Source organism: Oncorhynchus gorbuscha, linkage group LG08, assembly GCF_021184085.1.
Source record: "Oncorhynchus gorbuscha isolate QuinsamMale2020 ecotype Even-year linkage group LG08, OgorEven_v1.0, whole genome shotgun sequence".
NCBI classification, from domain to species: Eukaryota; Metazoa; Chordata; class Actinopteri; order Salmoniformes; family Salmonidae; genus Oncorhynchus; species Oncorhynchus gorbuscha.
In genome coordinates this window covers 19,592,563-19,611,060 of record NC_060180.1, presented here as the reverse complement: position 1 = coordinate 19,611,060, position 18,498 = coordinate 19,592,563, and the positions used below count along the sequence as shown (strand labels likewise).

The 18,498-nt window shown below is 43.9% G+C and overlaps 1 protein-coding gene across 2 annotated transcripts in view; it reads left to right on the top strand.

The window, feature by feature from the left end:
• The window catches only part of ttc27 (tetratricopeptide repeat domain 27), a 131,473-nt gene that overhangs the window by 17,003 nt on the left and 95,972 nt on the right, over window positions 1-18,498 (top strand). For both annotated transcript variants that reach the window (XM_046358712.1, XM_046358711.1), the window contains 2 exons: window positions 5,640-5,780; window positions 7,943-8,045. In XM_046358712.1, the coding sequence (XP_046214668.1) occupies window positions 5,640-5,780; window positions 7,943-8,045 (244 nt within the window). The remainder of the gene's footprint in view (window positions 1-5,639; window positions 5,781-7,942; window positions 8,046-18,498) is intronic.

The window sequence follows — 18,498 nt, the reverse complement described above, 5'->3', positions numbered from 1 at the left end:
TGTTAGCTTGTTAGCACAGGCCTGCTAACCGTCTGCATCGCAGTGGCCCATATGTACTTTCTATCTCTTCCCGATTTTTAAAATGTGTTTTTATACCTTCCGGAAACCTGCCTCACCCAATGTGATACGGAATCGCTATTATTTTTAATTTTTAGAACACACTCAAGAACCTCCAGAAGCGAATCAGCTAACTAGCTACAAGCTACTTAGTCACTGTTAGTTCTTTTTTTAACCTGGATAACACCCGCCAGTCCAGCCCCCCCTGCCTCATCCACCGCTGCCCCTGGACTCTGATCACTTGGCTACATAGCTGATGCACGCTGGACTGTCCATTAATCACGGTACTCCATTCTGCTTGTTTGATTTATTTGTCGGCCCCGTTGCCTAGTCAATGCCATTTTACCTGCTGTTGTTATGCTAGCTGATTAGCTGTTGTCTCACCCACTGTTTTAGCTAGCTTTCCCAATTCAACACCTGTGATTACTGTGTGCCTCTCTGTATGTCTCTCTCAAATGTCAATATGCCTTGTATACTGTTGCTCAGGTTAGTTATCAGTGTTTTAGTTCACAGTGGAGCCCCTAGTCCCACTCCTCATACCCCTTATACCTCCTTTGTCCCACCTCCCACATATGTGGTGACCTCACCCATTACAACCAGCATGTCCAGAGATAAAACCTCTCTCATCATCACCCAGTGCCTGGGCTTACCTCCGCCGTACCTGCACCCCACCATACCCCTGTCTGTGCATTATGCTCTGAATATATTCTACCATGCCCAGAAACCTGCTCCTCTTATTCTCTGCCCCCAACGCTCTAGGCGACCAGTTTTGATAGCCTTTAGCCGCACCCTCATACTACTCCTTCTCTGTTCTGCGGGTGATGTGGAGGTAAACCCAGGCCCTGCATGTCCCAAGGCACCCTCATTTGTTGACTTCTGTGATCGAAAAAGCCTTGGTTTCATGCATGTCAACATCAGAAGCCTCCTCCCTAAGTTTGTTTTACTCACTGCTTTAGCACACTCTGCTAACCCTGATGTCCTTGCCGTGTCTGAATCCTGGCTCAGGAAGGCCACCAAAAATTCAGAGATTTCCATACCAAACTATAACATCTTCCGTCAAGATAGAACTGCTAAAGGTGGAGGAGTTGCAGCCTACTGCAGAGATGGCCTGCAAAGTAATGTCATACTTTCCAGGTCCATACCCAAACAGTTCGAACTACTAATTCTGAAAATCACTCTCTCCAGAAATAAGTCTCTCACTGTTGCCGCCTGCTACCGACCCCCCCTCAGCTCCCAGCTGTGCCCTTGACACCATTTGTGAATTGATTGCCCCCCATCTAGCTTCAGAGTTTGTTCTGTTAGGTGACCTAAACTGGGATATGCTTAACACCCCGGCAGTCCTACAATCTAAGCTAGATGCCCTCAATCTCACACAAATCATCAAGGAACCCACCAGGTACAACCCTAACTCTGTAAGCAAGGGCACCCTCATAGACGTTATCCTGACCAACTGGCCCTACAAATACACCTCCGCTGTCTTCAACCAGGATCTCAGCGACCACTGCCTCATTGCCTGTATCCTCTACGGTGCCGCAGTCAAACGACCACCCCTCATCACTGTCAAACGTTCCCTAAAACACTTCTGTGAGCAGGCCTTTCTAATTGACCTAGCCCGGGTATCCTGGAAGGACATTGACCTAATCCCGTCAGTTGAGGATGCCTGGTCATTCTTTAAAAGTAACTTCCTCACCATTTTAGATAAGCATGCTCCGTTCAAAAAATGCAGATCTAAGAACAGATACAGCCCTTGGTTCACTCCAGACCTGACTGCCCTCGACCAGCACAAAAACATCCTGTGGCGGACTGCAATAGCATCGAACAGTCCCCGCGATATGCAACTGTTCAGGGAAGTCAGGAACCAGTACACGCAGTCAGTCAGGAAAGCTAAGGCCAGCTTCTTCAGGCAGAAGTTTGCATCCTGTAGCTCCAACTCCAAAAAGTTCTGGGACACTGAAGTCCATGGAGAACAAGAGCACCTCCTCCCAGCTGCCCACTGCACTGAGGCTAGGCAACACGGTCACCACCGACAAATCCATGATTATCGAAAACTTCAACAAGCATTTCTCAACGGCTGGCCACTCCTACCTCGGCCAACAGCTCCGGCCCCCCCGCAGCTCCTCGCCCAAGCCTCTCCAGGTTCTCCTTTACCCAAATCCAGATAACAGATGTTCTGAAAGAGCTGCAAAACCTGGACCCGTATAAATCAGCTGGGTTTGACAATCTGGACCCTCTATTTCTGAAACTATCCGCCGCCATTGTCGCAACCCCAGATCCCCAAGGATTGGAAAGCTGCTGCAGTCATCCCCCTCTTCAAAGGGGGAGACACCCTGGACCCAAACTGTTACAGACCTATATCCATCCTGCCCTGCCTATCTAAGGTCTTCGAAAGCCAAGTCAACAAACGGGTCACTGACCATCTCGAATCCCACCGTGCCTACTCCGCTATGCAATCTGGTTTCCGAGCCGGTCACGGGTGCACCTCAGCCACACTCGAGGTACTAAACGATATCATAACCGCCATCGATAAAAGACAGTACTGTGCAGCAGTCTTCATCGACCTTGCCAAGGCTTTCGACTCTGTCAATCACCAGATTCTTATCGGCAGACTCAGTAGCCTCGGTTTTTCGGATGACTGCCTTGCCTGGTTCACCAATTACTTTGCAGACAGAGTTCAGTGTGTCAAATCTGAGGGCATGCTGTCCGGTCCTCTGGCAGTCTCTATGGGGGTGCCACAGGGTTCAATTCTCGGGCCGACTCTTTTCTCTGTATATATCAATGATGCTGCTCTTGCTGCGGGCGATTCCCTGATCCACCTCTACGCAGACGACACCATTCTATATACTTTCGGCCCGTCATTGGACACTGTGCTATCTAACCTCCAAACGAGCTTCAATGCCATACAACACTTCTTCCGTGGCCTCCAACTGCTCTTAAGCGCTAGTAAAACCAAATGCATGCTTTTCAACCGATCGCTGCCTGCACCCGCATGCCCGACTAGCATCACTACCCTGGATGGTTCCGACCTTGAATATGTGGATACCTATAAGTACCTAGGTGTCTGGCTAGACTGCAAACTCTCCTTCCAGACCCATATCAAACATCTCCAATCGAAAATCAAATCAAGAGTCTGCTTTCTATTCCGCAACAAAGCCTCCTTCACTCACGCTGCCAAGCTTACCCTAGTAAAACTGACTATCCTACCGATCCTCGACTTCGGCGATGTCATCTACAAAATTGCTTCCAACACTCTACTCAGCAAACTGGATGCAGTTTATCACAGTGCCATCCGTTTTGTCACTAAAGCACCTTATACTACCCACCACTGCGACTTGTATGCTCTAGTCGGCTGGCCCTCGCTACATATTCGTCGCCAGACCCACTGGCTCCTGGTCATCTACAAGGCCATGCTAGGCAAAGCTCCGCCTTATCTCAGCTCACTGGTCACGATGGCAACACCCATCCGTAGCACGCGCTCCAGCAGGTGCATCTCACTGATCATCCCTAAAGCCAACACCTCATTCGGCCGCCTTTCGTTCCAGTACTCTGCTGCCTGTGACTGGAACGAATTGCAAAAATCGCTGAAGTTGGAGACTTATCTCCCTCACCAACTTCAAACATCAGCTATTTGAGCAGCGAACCGATCGCTGCAGCTGTACATAATCTATTGGTAAATAGCCCACCCATTTTCACCTACCTCATCCCCACAGTTTTTTATTTAATTACTTTTCTGCTCTTTTGCACACCAATATCTCTACCTGTACATGATCATCTGATCATTTATCACTGCAGTGTTAATCTGCAATATTGTAATTATTCCCCTACCTCCTCATGCCTTTTGCACACATTGTATATAGACTCCCCTTTTTTCTACTGTGTTATTGACTTGTTAATTGTTTACTCCATGTGTAACTCTGTGTTGTCTGTTCACACTGCTATGCTTTATCTTGGCCAGGTCGCAGTTGCAAATGAGAACTTGTTCTCAACTAGCCTACCTGGTTAAATGAAGGTGAAAAAAAATGTTGAGTGGAAGCAACACCTCAGTTCATGAATTCTTTAAAGAACAAGCTGCTGTAGAACTTTCTATTTGTACATACTGAGCAGCTAATGTTATAGACCGAAGCATGCTACATGGCAGACCAATCCGAAGTCATCTCTCGGCATGTCCAGCCCATCCATTAACTCAGCCAATCATGGATAGCTGTAAATTTAACTTTGTATTTACAAATGGCATACAAGTTTGTTATTAAGGCACATGAAAGTTCACATGTTCCAGAAGACATTCCTGCCAAAAAATGTATATTGATAATAAAAATAAAGTTTAAATGCCTCCTGTGAAGTAGTGATGTGCGACACATGCCTAGCTTCCTGAAACGGGTTACAAATGGTAACACGAGGAATAAAATACACACATGCAGCTATATACAGGGAGTACCAGATCAATTTGCAGGGTTTACATGAAGGCTGGGTAAAGTGGCTAGGCATCAGGATAAGTAGTAGACTGAAATTTGTCTTCCGTATTTAACCCAACCCCTCTGAATCGGAGAGGTTCCCGGGGCTGCCTTAATCGACATCCACTTCATCTGTGTCCGGGGAGCAGTTGTTGTTGGGGGTTAACTACCTTGCTCAAGAAGCAGTGTAAAAGTGTGTGTTTGAGAGTTTAGTTTGTATATACTGTGTAGTATACATGTCGCTGAATTTTTCCACCCCTGTGGTATCGTGATACTACTCGGTGTCATGATACTTGGACTGGTATTGTTTGTAAAATGTTATCGTGAGAACTGTAGGAGGAATGGGAGAGGGACAGGACCCAATTATGTGAGGGTGAGGAGACTCGATTGGTCGACTTTATCTCACATTACACCAGAGACCGTCATTCTGCTGTTGAATACTTTTCCAGGCTGTGATTCATCTGCCTTGTTGTTTTGAGGACCCTTGTAAATGGAGCTCCTCCATTTATGCATTGTGATCAACTCAATAAGTGCATGCAATCACTAATGTGCCACTGCATTTTGGGGGAAAAGGGTATAAAGTTGCACTTGTTAATAAAAGTGTTTGTTAAAAGTGGTGGACTGGAGACACAGGCAAGAATCAAGACCTTTCTCTGGGTAAATTGCTTTTCCCCTCATACCCACTGTGGCAGAGCCTGGGGACAGGCCACTGCCATGGACCAGAGCTAAGAAGATCTCAGGGTACAGAGGCTCAGTGAGGCAGACAGAGTAAATGGTTCAAACTTAGATTTTATGTAATTTACTTACAGAAATGCTTACAGATATAACTTCAGTAACAGTTCTATAAGTTATACCTTTTCTTAAAATGTCTTTTATCCCCAACCTGTCAACTGTTGGGGCTGATTGTCCAGCCGATCACACACTCGATTGACTAATGCCCCTCAGCTGGGCTCCATCAGCCTACCAAGTGGGAATGTGCCAGAAAGGCGCTGGAACGTCACGGCAAGAGGGTTAGAGTTGTCGTCTCGGGCATCACTTCAGGGGACAGAGCCGCAAAGCGACAACAGATCATGGATCTTTTCCTAAGCCGTATACCAGTCTAACTCCTCTCTGTGTCCTCTCTCTCCCTCCCAGCCTGGGGCCCTGACCTCAGCCCTTCTCAGCAGTCTTCTCCTGGATGGAGAGTCTGTGTACTGCCTGGTGGGGAATCCCTTCCTCCTGCTGCTGGCCAGGGTCCTGCTGGTCAACTGTTCTGCCAAGCTGGATAGCTTCGAGGTAAGCGATAACATAGCGGAAATATCACTTTGTCACTGGACATTAGCTGAAGCTGTGATGGTGAAATGACACTCGTCACGTCCACATGGGTCTCTCCCCGACACAGAAAAATTAGGTGAGCGACAAAGGCAATACAGCAAAGATTCTGGTTAGGGAGACGTGTGATGTGTACTTGACTTCTTCAGATGTGCTGTGCTTGATTTGCGTTTCTCGCTCTAAGCCACTGGAACTGGGAGAATCATTGAATGTGGGTGCAGAAATCTATTCCCGCATTGCCATTCTCTGTCCACACACACAGTAATGGTTTGGATTTTCACTCCATTGCCAGCACACAAATACATCTCTAGATGTATTTATTTACCCCTACCCTCTCCCTCTGTGCTGAAACTTTAGAATCCTGGTATTCCAGGGAGATTAGTTCACCAGGGTTATTCTTGGAGGAATAAAACAATGGTGTGGGTAGTGAATCATGCTTTCTATTTGGGAGCTCCTAACAGCCTGACTACACCGCTCGCGTCATGTGCGCGAGGATTGCAAAAATACATGTAAAAATCTGTTATTCAATTATTGCGCCAACGAGCGTCTGCGTCGCCAAGGGCTAAAATAGAAGTCAGTTATTTTTCTGATGCAGATCGCGCTGCAAGTCCTTCCCCTCCCTTCTCCTCATTGGTTTATAGAAGCAGGTACTCGGGTGCCATCTCCTCATTGGTTATACCCACGTGGGTGACTGCAAGATGAACGAGGTCAGTGGCGGTAATGCACCTAATTTATGAAAGTTGCCAACCGCAATCTAAAGTCAAGAGAAGAAAAGGCCTGGAAGGAGGAGAGATGACTAGACGATTTGGTTGACGATTGGTTAGACGATTTGGTTGACCGTTTTCTGTCTGGATTAATTGTCAGGACAAATTAGCTAGCAACAGCAAGCTAGCTAAATAGGACAAATTAACTAGCAAGTGCAAACTTGCTAAAGTGTCATAAATGTTTAATGCTTTTCGTCCTGTCCCCAAATTAATATAATTGGTTCAGTTTGTTTTTGATATTTTAACCTGTGTGTTGTGATCGCGTTTGGTGTGGGGGGACAAAATATATTTATGCACAATGGCGCACACGTGCAGCCAGTATGGGTTCCATGTAAGGCATGTAACTTAAACACTTCCCTTCAGCAGGTTATTCACCTGTAAATATTTTACAGCCGTAATGGCTAAATAGTAGTTATTTAACTCCGTATTGGCTGCCTTTGAGTTTCAGAAGCTCACCACCACATCCACATCCTAAAAGAAGGCTGTTTTAGAGGGTTGCCTACATATTATAACACGCGGAAAGAATGTGTGGTTTGATAAGAAATATTCTAACTACAAGATCCATTCTAGAGATCATACTATTAAAGTGTACGTGACGCGTACACAGGCGTGCGTACACAGGCGTGCGTACACTTACCCTTGGAGTTCAGCGGCGGTCTAACTGAAAGGCACGCTGTTTGTTGCCCCCTCCATCCCCCTATACCTTATTATTACCCAGCTTCTCCACCTCTCCCATCCCAGTCATAAAGAGAGGAGAAGATGGGGCTGTGACGTTCATCTGCATATCACCCTCCTCTGAGACTGCAGTGTGTGTGCCCGTGTGTGTCATAAGAATATTGATTCAAGGAGGCAGACTATTAACGATACGGCGACACGGTCGGGATAGCCGGCCTTGTGCATCGCAAATGAGAAAGATGTCCTCCCTGGAACGCAAATGGGCTTTTCACATGGTTCACTACCTTTGGCCATGCAAGAGAGAAACACGTACATGGCTGGGAGCTGTTCTTTTCCCTGCCACTGCGTTTTGGCCAGAGATGAAAAAAGAGTTGGCAACTTTTTGGGCTGTTTCAGCCTCACTTAACTATAGCATTCTTTTGATATGTGTGTTAGTATGTAGGGTCAAAGTGGGTTGTCGTATGTTTGTTCAGGCACTAGTACTGTAGTTATTTATTTGCTTGTATTATTTAGTTACTATTATTTACTATGGTTATTTAGTTACGTGTGACCTTTATGTATTGGGCTGTTGGTACAAAAGCGCTCACACTCTCCCATGCTCTCATTAATTTGTTTGTTGTTCTGCTTACCTTCTCCCACACACACTCACTAACCTGTTTCTGTTTTCTATGTTCCGCGCGTGTGCAGCTGCTGCCTTGGTGGACCCTGCGCTACGTGAGCCTACACCAGCAGGTCTTGGAGGAGCGCTCTCCTCAGCTCCTCGGCCTGGCCCAAACCAGCATAGAGAAAGGTCAGAGGTCAAATCTTGTTCATGCACCTTCTGGATGTGTGCCTTGATTGTCATAATTCAACTAAGATGATATAAGGTCCTATAAGCACTTATGTGCCTCACTGTACCACCATGGGGTGCTCTGCTACCCATTCCTTTGAACATAGAAGGCACGAAGCAAATGTTTTTGTGGGTTAGAAAGAAATGGGTATGAATCACGTTGAAATGTGTTTCATTAGAATTGAAGGATTGAGCAAATGTAATACTTTTCTCCAGACCGAAAGGAAATTATTAGAATAAGCAAACTACTTTAATTTTTGTGCATGGCAACTAATAGTATCCAAGAGGCAACATTATTTCCACACAGTATGTTTGTGTTGCACTTGAAAACAAATTATTTTTTATATACAGTGAGTATACAACACATTCATTACACCTGCTCTTCCCATGACAGACTGAAATGCTAGGTGAAAGGTATATTTATCTCACTTTGGCCATCACCTTGTGTGTGTGTGTGTGTGTGTGTGTGTGTGTGTGTGTGTGTGTGTGTGTGTGTGTGTGTGTGGCAGGGGATGAGCTCACAATGTCTCTGTTGTGTCATTTGAAGTCTGCATCGCTCCTCTGAATAGGAGTCTTATTTCATTTGCAGCAATTTTGTGCTGGGTGGGTGAGGACGGCCAGGTTAATTTTCCTCCAAAAGGACTTATACTGAACCAAAACCGGCTGTGCGCGTGCGTCATCGTGCATACATTCATCTTGTCCCCCCCACACCAAACGCGATCACGACACGCAGGTTAAAATATCAAAACAAACTCTGAACCAATTATATTAATTTGGGGACAGGTCAAAGATCATTAAATATTTATGACACTTTAGCTAGTTAGCTTACACCTGCTAGTTAATTTGTCCTATTTAGTTAGCTTGCTGTTGCTAGTTAATTTGTCCTGGGAAATAAACATTGCGTTGTTATTTTACCTGAAATGCACAAGGTCCTCTACTCCGCCAATTAATCCACACATAAAACAGTCAACCGAATCGTTTCTAGTCATCTCTCCTCCTTACAGGTTATTACTTTTCTTGACTTTATATTGTGATTGGCAACTTTCATAAATTAGGTGCATTACCGCCACTGACGTCATTTGTCTTTGTCTCCCACGTGGGTATAACCAATGAGGAGATGGCACGTGGGTACCTACTTCTATAAACCAATGAGGAGTTGGGAGAGGCAGGACTAGCAGAGTCAGAAATAGAACTGACGACTATTTTAGCCCGTGGCAACGCAGACACTCGTTGGCGGGTGCGAGCAGTGTGGGTGCAATAATTGAAAAACAGATTTCTAAATGTATTTTGCAACGTGCGAGCGGTGTAGTCAGCCTGTTAAAGGTGTCCACTTAAGGAAAACTCAGCAGTAAGCACATTTTATTCCTTTTATCTCTGGACCACCACTACACAGGACTCCTGATTAGGCCTTACCAGAACAGATAGCCTAGGACAGGAGACGAGTACATTAAGAACTTGATTAATAGTGTGATGGTTCAAAGGACCTCCTAAAAATATCCCCCTCAGATGAAACTCCGATGACGTATAGCAAGCTGTGACCTTACCAATCTGTAGGCCTAAACCTTTTGTCCATTGACGCAGTGCTATAATTAGGGATGCCCCCCCCCACAAAAAAAAAAATCTTAGTCGAAATGTTAAAAGGTGTATTTGTCCATATGTAGACACACCCTATGTGTTTATATAAAATCAACTATACCATGTATTCAGATCCCTTGACTTTTTCCACAATTTGTTACAATACAGCCTTATTCTAAAATGGATTAAATAACACAAATGTCCTCATCAATCGACACACAATACCCCATAATGACAACATTTCTACAAAGGTTTGTAGACATTTTTTCACATTTATAAAAAAACAAACATTTTCCTTATTTACCTACGTATTCAGACCCTTTGTGATGAGACTTGAAATTATTTCCATTGATTATCATTCTAAAACTTGATTGGAGTCCACCTGTGGTAAATTCAATTGATTGACCATAATTTGGAAAGACACACACCTGTCTATATAAGGTCCCACAGTTGACAGTGCCTGTCAGAGTAAAAACCAAGCCATGAGGTCAAAGGAACTGTCCGTAGAGCTCCGAGACAGGGCACAGATCTAGGGAAGGGTACCAAAAATGCCTGCAGCATTGAAGGTCCCCAAGAATACAGTGGCCTCCTGGAGGAAACCTGACACCATCCCTACTGTGAAGCATGGTGATGACAGCATCATGCTGTGGGGATGCTTTTCAGCGCCAGGGACTGGGAGACTAGTCAGGATCGAGGGAAAGATGAATGGAGCAAAGTACAGAGAGATCCTTGATGAAAACCTGCTCCAGAGCGCTCAGGACCTCAGACTGGGGCAAAGATTCCCCTTCCAACAGGACAACGACCCTAAGCACACAGCCAAGACAACACAGGGGTGACTTCGGGACAAGTCTCTGAATGGCCGGCCCAGCCAGTACCCGGACTTGAACCCTATCAAACATCTCTGGTGAGACCTGAAAATATCTGTGCAGGGACGTTCCCCATCCAACTTGACAGCGCTTGAGAGGATTTGCAGAGAAGAATGGGAGAAAGTCGCCAAGCACAGGTGTGCCAAGCTTATAGCGTTATACCCAAGAAGACTCGAGGCTGTAATCGCTACCAAAGGTGCTACAAAAAAGTACTGAGTAAAGGGTCTGAATACTTATGTAAATGTGATATTTCTGGGGAGGTTTTGTAATACATTTTCAAAAATGTCTACCAACCTGTTTTTCTTTGTCATTATGGGGTATTGTGTGTAGATTGATGGGGGGGAAACTATTTAATAAATTTAAAAAAAGGCTGTAATATAACGTGGAGAAAGTAGGCTAATGAGCTTGTCTAATACTTTCAGCACACTTTGATTAAAATAATTAAGCAACACAAGTGACTCGAGGGAGCCAGAGATCAAGAACGTGTTTTCCGACCCTTACCCTGGGTGCTGGCCTTCTTAAATTCTACCGTTAAGCTCCTGAAGTTGCTGGTAGTAAGTAGGCTACACCATAGGTCGGCAACTTTTTCCATTTGGAGTGCCATTTCTACCGATCTGCGTGCCAGGTATGATTTTCATATGCACATTCGTGGAACAGTTTCATATAAATGATTTATAAAGTCTTCATATCTCAATCATTATCATGTGGTTAATGAAAAATCTAAAATTAGCTTCTTGTCATTACCAACTATTTGTATTTTATTTTTATTTAACCTTTTATTTAACTAGGCAAGCCAGTTAAGAACAAATTATTATTTTACTATGACAGCCTACCCCAGCCAAACCCTCCCCTAACCCGGACGACGCTGGTCCAATTCTGCGCCAGTGAGGGCCCTAAGTTTCCTGCTCCAGACAGTCACAGCTGTAGACTATTTGCACAAATTATAATAGGTAATCAGGAAGGCCTATTATTACTCTCCCTGTGAGTGGGATTTCAAAAGAGAGCTGGAAAGATTTTTCAAATGGGATACATTGAGGAACTATTTTCAATCTCAATGGATGTCATAGCAGACGTTGCTTGCTGTTTGAGGTGAAGAAAACATTTATTTGAGAAGCTCATTAGTGGTGGTGAGTAAAGACAATCAGAAATACTATCAGTATTCCAAATTGGCACATTTATAGACCAACGTTTGCACGCAGGCCAGGTAGCCTAGTTCTACTTCTATGTGTAATCACGTGCGCGTCCTTACTCAACATTGACTGGAGCGCTACAAACAAAAGACAATTCATGAATTGACAAATCAAATGGATTGAAATGAACCAGAACGCATAGGTTGTTCGTTCCACAAACATCGTGGCCACTCTGACAATGAGAACAGTAAGACTGTAATAATAATATATTGAATACCTTAACAGAAATGACCCAAACCAAATGAACACTGTAGATTAGAATGGTGAGTTTACTACTGGTGTGCCTTCTCCGCAGCCTAGGCAATGGATTAGTCCACTGAGACAGATGTGATTTAGACAGTTGTCTTGTGTGCATAAAGAAATGATAGATATAATATACAGTACCAGTCAAAAGGTTTTTTCTTTATTTTGTACTATTTTATACATTGTAGAATAATAGTGAAGACATAACTATTAAATAACACACTTGGAATCATGTAGTAACTGAAAGTGTTAAGCAAATGTAAATTTACAGGTGTGCCTTGTTGAAAGTTAATTTGTGGAATTTCTTTCCTTAATGCCAATGAGTTGTTGTGACAGGGTAGGGTTGGTATACAGAAGATAGCCCTATTTGGTAGAAGACCAAGTCCATATTATGGCAGGAACAGCTCAAATTACCAAAGAGAAACGACAGTCCATTACTTTAAGACATGGTCAGTCAATCCGGAACATTTCAAGGACTTTGAAAGTTTCTTCAAGTGCAGTCGCAAAAACCATCAAGCACTATGATGAATCTGGCTCTCGAGGACCACCACAGGAAAGGAACACCCAGAGTTACCTCTGCTGCAGAGGATAAGCTCATTAGAGTTACCAGCCACAGAAATTGCAGTCCAAATAAATGCTTCAGAGTTCAATTTCTGCAAAGAAACAACTGCTAAAGCACACCAATAAGAAGAGGAGACTTGCTTGGGCCAAGAAACACGAGCAATGGACATTAGACCGGTGGAAATCTGTCCTTTTGGTCTGATTAGTCTACATTTGAGATTTTTGGGTCCGACAGACATGTCTTTGTGAGACACAGAGTAGGTGAACAGATCTCGACATATGTGGTTCCCACCGTGAAGCATGAAGAAGGTGGTATGATGGCGTGGGGGTGCCTTGCTAGTGACACTCTGATTAAAAAATATATATAATGCACACTTAACCAGCATGGCCACTACAGCATTCTGCAGCGATAAACCAGATGGGATATCCATTTGTTTTTCAACAGGACAATGACCCAAAACACACCTCCAGGCTTGTGTAAGGGCTATTTGACCAAGAAGGAGAGTGATGTAGTGCTGCATCAGATGACCTGGCCTCCACAATAACCTGACTTCAACCCAATTGAAATGGTTTGGGATGAGTTGGACCGCAGAGTGAAGGAAAAGCAGCCAACAAGTGTTCAGTGTATGTGGGAACTCCTTCAAGACTGTTAGAAAAGCATTCCAGGTGAGGCTGGTTGAGAGAGTGCCAAGAGTGTGCAAAGCTGTCAAGGCAAAGGGTGGCTACTTTGCAGAATCTAAAATATTAATTGGTTTTATGTTTTACCCATTTTTGGTTACTACATTATTCCGTATGTGTTATTTCATAGTTTTGATGTTTTCAGTATTTACAATGTAGAAAATATTACAAATAAAGAGAAACCCTTGAATGAGTAGGTGTAAAAATGTTTTACTGGTACTGCAGATATATTTGCGGCTTCTCTACTAAAGAAATCTTAGTCGACCAACAGCCTATCGACCAAAACAATCGACCATTTGACTAAATGGGGTCAACCCTAGTTATAATGCAATGCATGTAACTCTTTGCTTGAGTAGCAATTTTCTTTGGAATGATTATGTAGTTATGATATGAATGAATACCTGCATCATTAGCATGATATTGATGGCTGACTTTACCTTGAGACATCGTAGAGAACATGACAGATTTGCGAAGCATGCCTGCTATAGAAGGCCTTGTCAATATTCAACAGCCAGTAAGTCCATGGTGGAGTCAGTCGGTAGTGAGATCTGTCAGTTCGATCCATAATGTTGGAGTTTTTCATTTTTTGAGACTGGTTATTTCCCTCATCAGCATGGGGGAAATAAGCGCTGTTTCAACAGAAAAGAGCACGTTAGCTCCATTTTTGATCCAGACCCCTAATATGAGCAATTTATTAATTCTCTCTCCATCTCTCACTGCTCTTAATCACTTTATGGAGATTTGGAGTGTGGCTGGCTGGGCCACAGAAATATAATAGCATTTCAAAGCAGCAGGGCTCATGTCAGCATTGACACATCCTCTGCGCTTTATTCCTCTTAAAGATGACATCCCTTCCTCAAACTGACAGCCAACAAAGCACTAACCTTTTTGTTCTCCCCCACTGGAAGCCTGTTCAGTTTGGAATCTGAAAGAAACTGTTTGACTGGGAAATTTGCCAACCAAGACCGTAACAGGGAGGCTGCTAGTGTTATTCCTTTTTAGACAGTTCTGCAATGTGATGCCTTCATTGGCTCTTGAACAAAGATTGTTTAGGGTGTCTGAGTTTTGAGACTGTTGGTGGGGAAATTGCCGCTAGATTATCCCCGGCTCCCTCTCTGCTGTGTCTGTCACATTGGGTTTGTAATTGCACATTGGATTGCAGTGTAGGAACAGGTAGTCTATTATTTGTTCAAGAGGCAGGGAACCATACAAACATACAATTATTAAACCCAAAATTAGTCATCTGATTTGGGAAGGAATTGAGCTCTTTGAGAAAGGATTAAAATATACTCTACCGAATAGACCTTTTGGAGTCTTGACTTCAGAGAACACTGCACTAGCTAACCAATCAATTGTCCCCGTATTTTGTGAGCGCTAGTCATCTATTGATCGATGTTACCTCACGAAGGGCACCAAAAGCATTTGACTCGATACCATGGGTGTAATCAGTTCTCCAAAAAGTTGCAAAACTGTCCGGTTTTCCAACACAAACTGGTGTTTCTATTGGACAGGTTCAGCAAATGGGGGAGACCTACCTGAATCTGTCCAATAAACGCATAATTTTTAATTGCAAAACAGAATGAGTCATGATTACACATGAAAGTGTGGGGAAAGTGTGAAGTTAATGTGCTCCACTTATCTTTTTTCAAGAGTTCACTTAAAGGAAAGATTGACCTATTTTGAATGTTGTATAGTTTTTGTTCATCTCTGAGCGATGTTCTATTCCCAGGCTAATGTAACGTGTATCTGAGCTATTGCCGATGATCAAGCAGGCTGATATACAGCCGGTATGATGAATTTAGCATCCTATGCAAAATGGGTGAATCTTTCCTTTAAAACCTCTTAAGGATTTCCACTTTTTTTTTCAATTTTCGCCTAAAATGGCATAAATCTAACTGCCTGTAGCTCAGGACTGAAGCAAGGATAGGCATATTATTGGTACCATTTGAAAGGTAACACTGATGTTTTTTGGAAATGTGAAAGGAATGTAGGAGAATTTAACACACTAGATCTGGTAAAAGATAACACAGAAAAAGAAAACAGTCTTTTTTTTTGTACAGTCTTTGAAATGCGAGAGAAGGGCCATAATGTATTATTCCAGCCCATGTGCAATTTATATTTTGGCCACTAGATGACAGCAGTGCATGTGCAAAATTTTGGGCTGAGCCAATGAATCATTGCATTTTATTTTCAAAATGTTGTATCAAGACTGCCCAAATGTGCCTAATTTGTTTATTCATTACTTTGTTCAAAACTGCACTCCTCAAACAATAGTATGTTATTCTTTCACTGTAAAACCCACTAAGTTGGACAGTGCTGTTAGACATATCTGATATTGGCAGAAATCTTAAATTCCATGTGCTGTTTTCTTGTTTCTAACAACCTCAAGCTTATCACATTAGCCTACGTTAGCTCAACGGTCCCGTGGATGGGACACCGATCCCGAAGAAATTAAGTCCTAGGGGCTTTAGTAATGGTCTCTATTTCCAAAATGCATATGTCAGATGTTTATTAAATTGAAGAACTGATAATTTGTTCAATGCAGAAAACACACCTGTTCTTAATTTATCCGGATATTGGTCTATTCACATCAATTAACCTCTTGCTCCTACCTGACACGCAGGCGTCCCATCTAGACATCTGGATATGAAAATGCGCTACGCTAAATGCTAATAGTACTAGTTAAAACTCAAACGTTCATTAAAATACACATGCAGGGTATTGAATTAAAGCTACACTCGTTGTGAATCCAGGCAACAAGTCAGATTTTTTAAATGCTTTTCGGCGAAAGCATGAGAAGCTATTATCTGATAGCATGTAACACCCCAAAAGACCCGCAGGGGACGTAAACAAAATAATTAGCATAGTCGTCGCTACACAAACCGCACAAATAAAATATAAAACATTCATTACCTTTGATCATCTTCTTTGTTGGCACTCCTAGATGTCCCATAATCACTATTGGGTCTTTTTCCCGATTAAATCGGTCCATATATAGCCTAGATATCGATCTATGAAGACTGTGTGATAAACGGAAATAATTAGCGTCTTGTAACGTCATTTTTTAAAATTAAAAAAGTCGACGATAAACTTTCACAAAACACTTCGAAATACTTTTGTAATGCAACTTTAGGTATTAGTACACGTTAATAAGCGACCAAATTGATCACGAGGCGATGTATATTCTTTAGCGGTCGGAGACTTGAACAAATGGCTTGTCTCTTCTTCGTTTGACCAAGAAACAAAGCCTAGACAAATGACGAGACTGTTGACATCGTGTGGAAGCTGTAGGTATTGCAACCTCAGCCCCATTTATTGTGTTTCGCCTTTATCAATGGGTTGAAGTGGCGGATGGATATATATTTCCATTTTCAGTGATCAGATTTTCCTGCGCTTTTCAATGAAACGCACGTTCTGTTATAGTCACAGCCGTGATTTAACCAGTTTTATGAGTTTTTTATCCACACATACTAATCATATGCATATACTATATTCCTGGCATGAGCAGCAGGGCGCTGAAATGTTGCGCGGGTTTTAACAGAATGTTCGTAAAAGTAGGGGGTAGGATTAACAGGTTAAGTAATAGGCCTACCTGACCTCTTTGAAACGATAGTATTCCCTAAATGTAACCTAATAACGAGTGATGTTGGAGGGCACAGGGTTATTTCCTCATAGCCTATGTTTTGGAACTAGCCTATTTTGACGACTTCGACTGACAATTTATTTCAACTGGGAAGGTTATTTTATCTAGCTGTAGGGACCAAGGGCCTCTGTGTTGAGTGGAATCTTTATGATTTGTTAAGTGTAGTTGGAGGCGCTGGGTTTTCCACCCGGGGCAACAGAAAGAGACATTCGTCTAGCTTTAAGGGGGCGTCTGGGAAAGTGGTTCACCTAGTTGGCCTGCTCTTGGGAGAGGCGGCGACAAGCCCCATCCTTAGTCCTGGAAGAGGAGCCATGGCATCTGTCCTCCCGCTCAACACTTTAACTGGGCGGAGAGAGGGATAGGGAAAGATGGCGGGAGGAGTAGAAATGAAGAGGGGGGGTAGACAAACAAGTTGAGGAATGCATAGAAACTGGAATGGAGCAACAAATGGAACATATTCAATCCCTGCTGCAGATGGAACTCTGGGATATCTTGCCTCTGAATCACAGGCAGATATGCACTGCATGGTTATATCAGCATGGTCCATTATTACCATTCAACCTTGGTAGCTACATCGCTGTAAATCAAAACCAGACGGTGGCCACATTCTACATGGCCATTCTGCAGAGCTGGTTTGGGTTGAGGATGATACCTGTATCTACAGTATACATCTATGACCCCTGTGTTTCCCTCTGTATTAGGACCTGCATTTGCATGAAAACGCCTGTTTGACTACTGAGGAGCCTGACTGTCGCTGTATGACTCATACTGGCAGGGACATGGAAGGGAGGGAGTGAGGTAATTGGGTAGGTGGAGGAGGGAAACATCAGCTGCGTTGAAGTCTCTCTCCCCCACCTGGAGGATGAAGTCAGTCAGCCTGCCTGTGGAACTCCAGTCTGGCTCTGATCTCATCAGAACCTAGGAGAGACGGCAGCAAGATGATGCACCCTGAGGCAGGGCTGATCCGAGGGCTCTGTGTGGGCTGAGGCACCAGGGCATGCTGGTGGGAGTGGGGCATCTAAACATTGGTACTGGTGCCAGGCAGCCCGCCCCCTCAATTGCTATTGTGAGCAGTTCAGCGAAAGCCCTAATTTCCTCAACAATAGGAGGTAGCCCTAGAGAGCCTCGGTCAGGGGTATTGAGGAGAATGGTACTGGCCTTTTTATGTTGGCACACTGCAGAAAATCCCCACCTCTCCCACATGCAGTTATGATAATGGTGGATGAGAAGAGGCACCGCTACTGAATATAGCACTGCCTCTTGTAGTGAGTAGCAGAGTATTGGGATACTCTGACCGTGTGATACATCCTGTCAGTTTGACCGTCATAGAAGTCTGTTTTCCGTGTCTGACACAACACATCGTTCTAACGTCTTGTCTATATGCGCCCAATGTTCCGGCACAATCAAGGACAGAAAACAGCAGATGAACACAGTGGCTTGTGTGAAAAAGCCCCAGCTGCTGCGCTGACACCTCCAGTGCCCAGCCAGATCTATGCATCAACACAGCTAGCATTGAAATCTGCGCCAGTTTGAGAGGTCGCCAGGCGCCGCAGCCAACCTGTCACTGCTGCTGGGCCACTGCACCCAGGAGGGAGTTGCTGATGCCAGTCCTGCTGCCAAACACATTGCTTTAATGTTAAGGACATTTTATGTTTGCC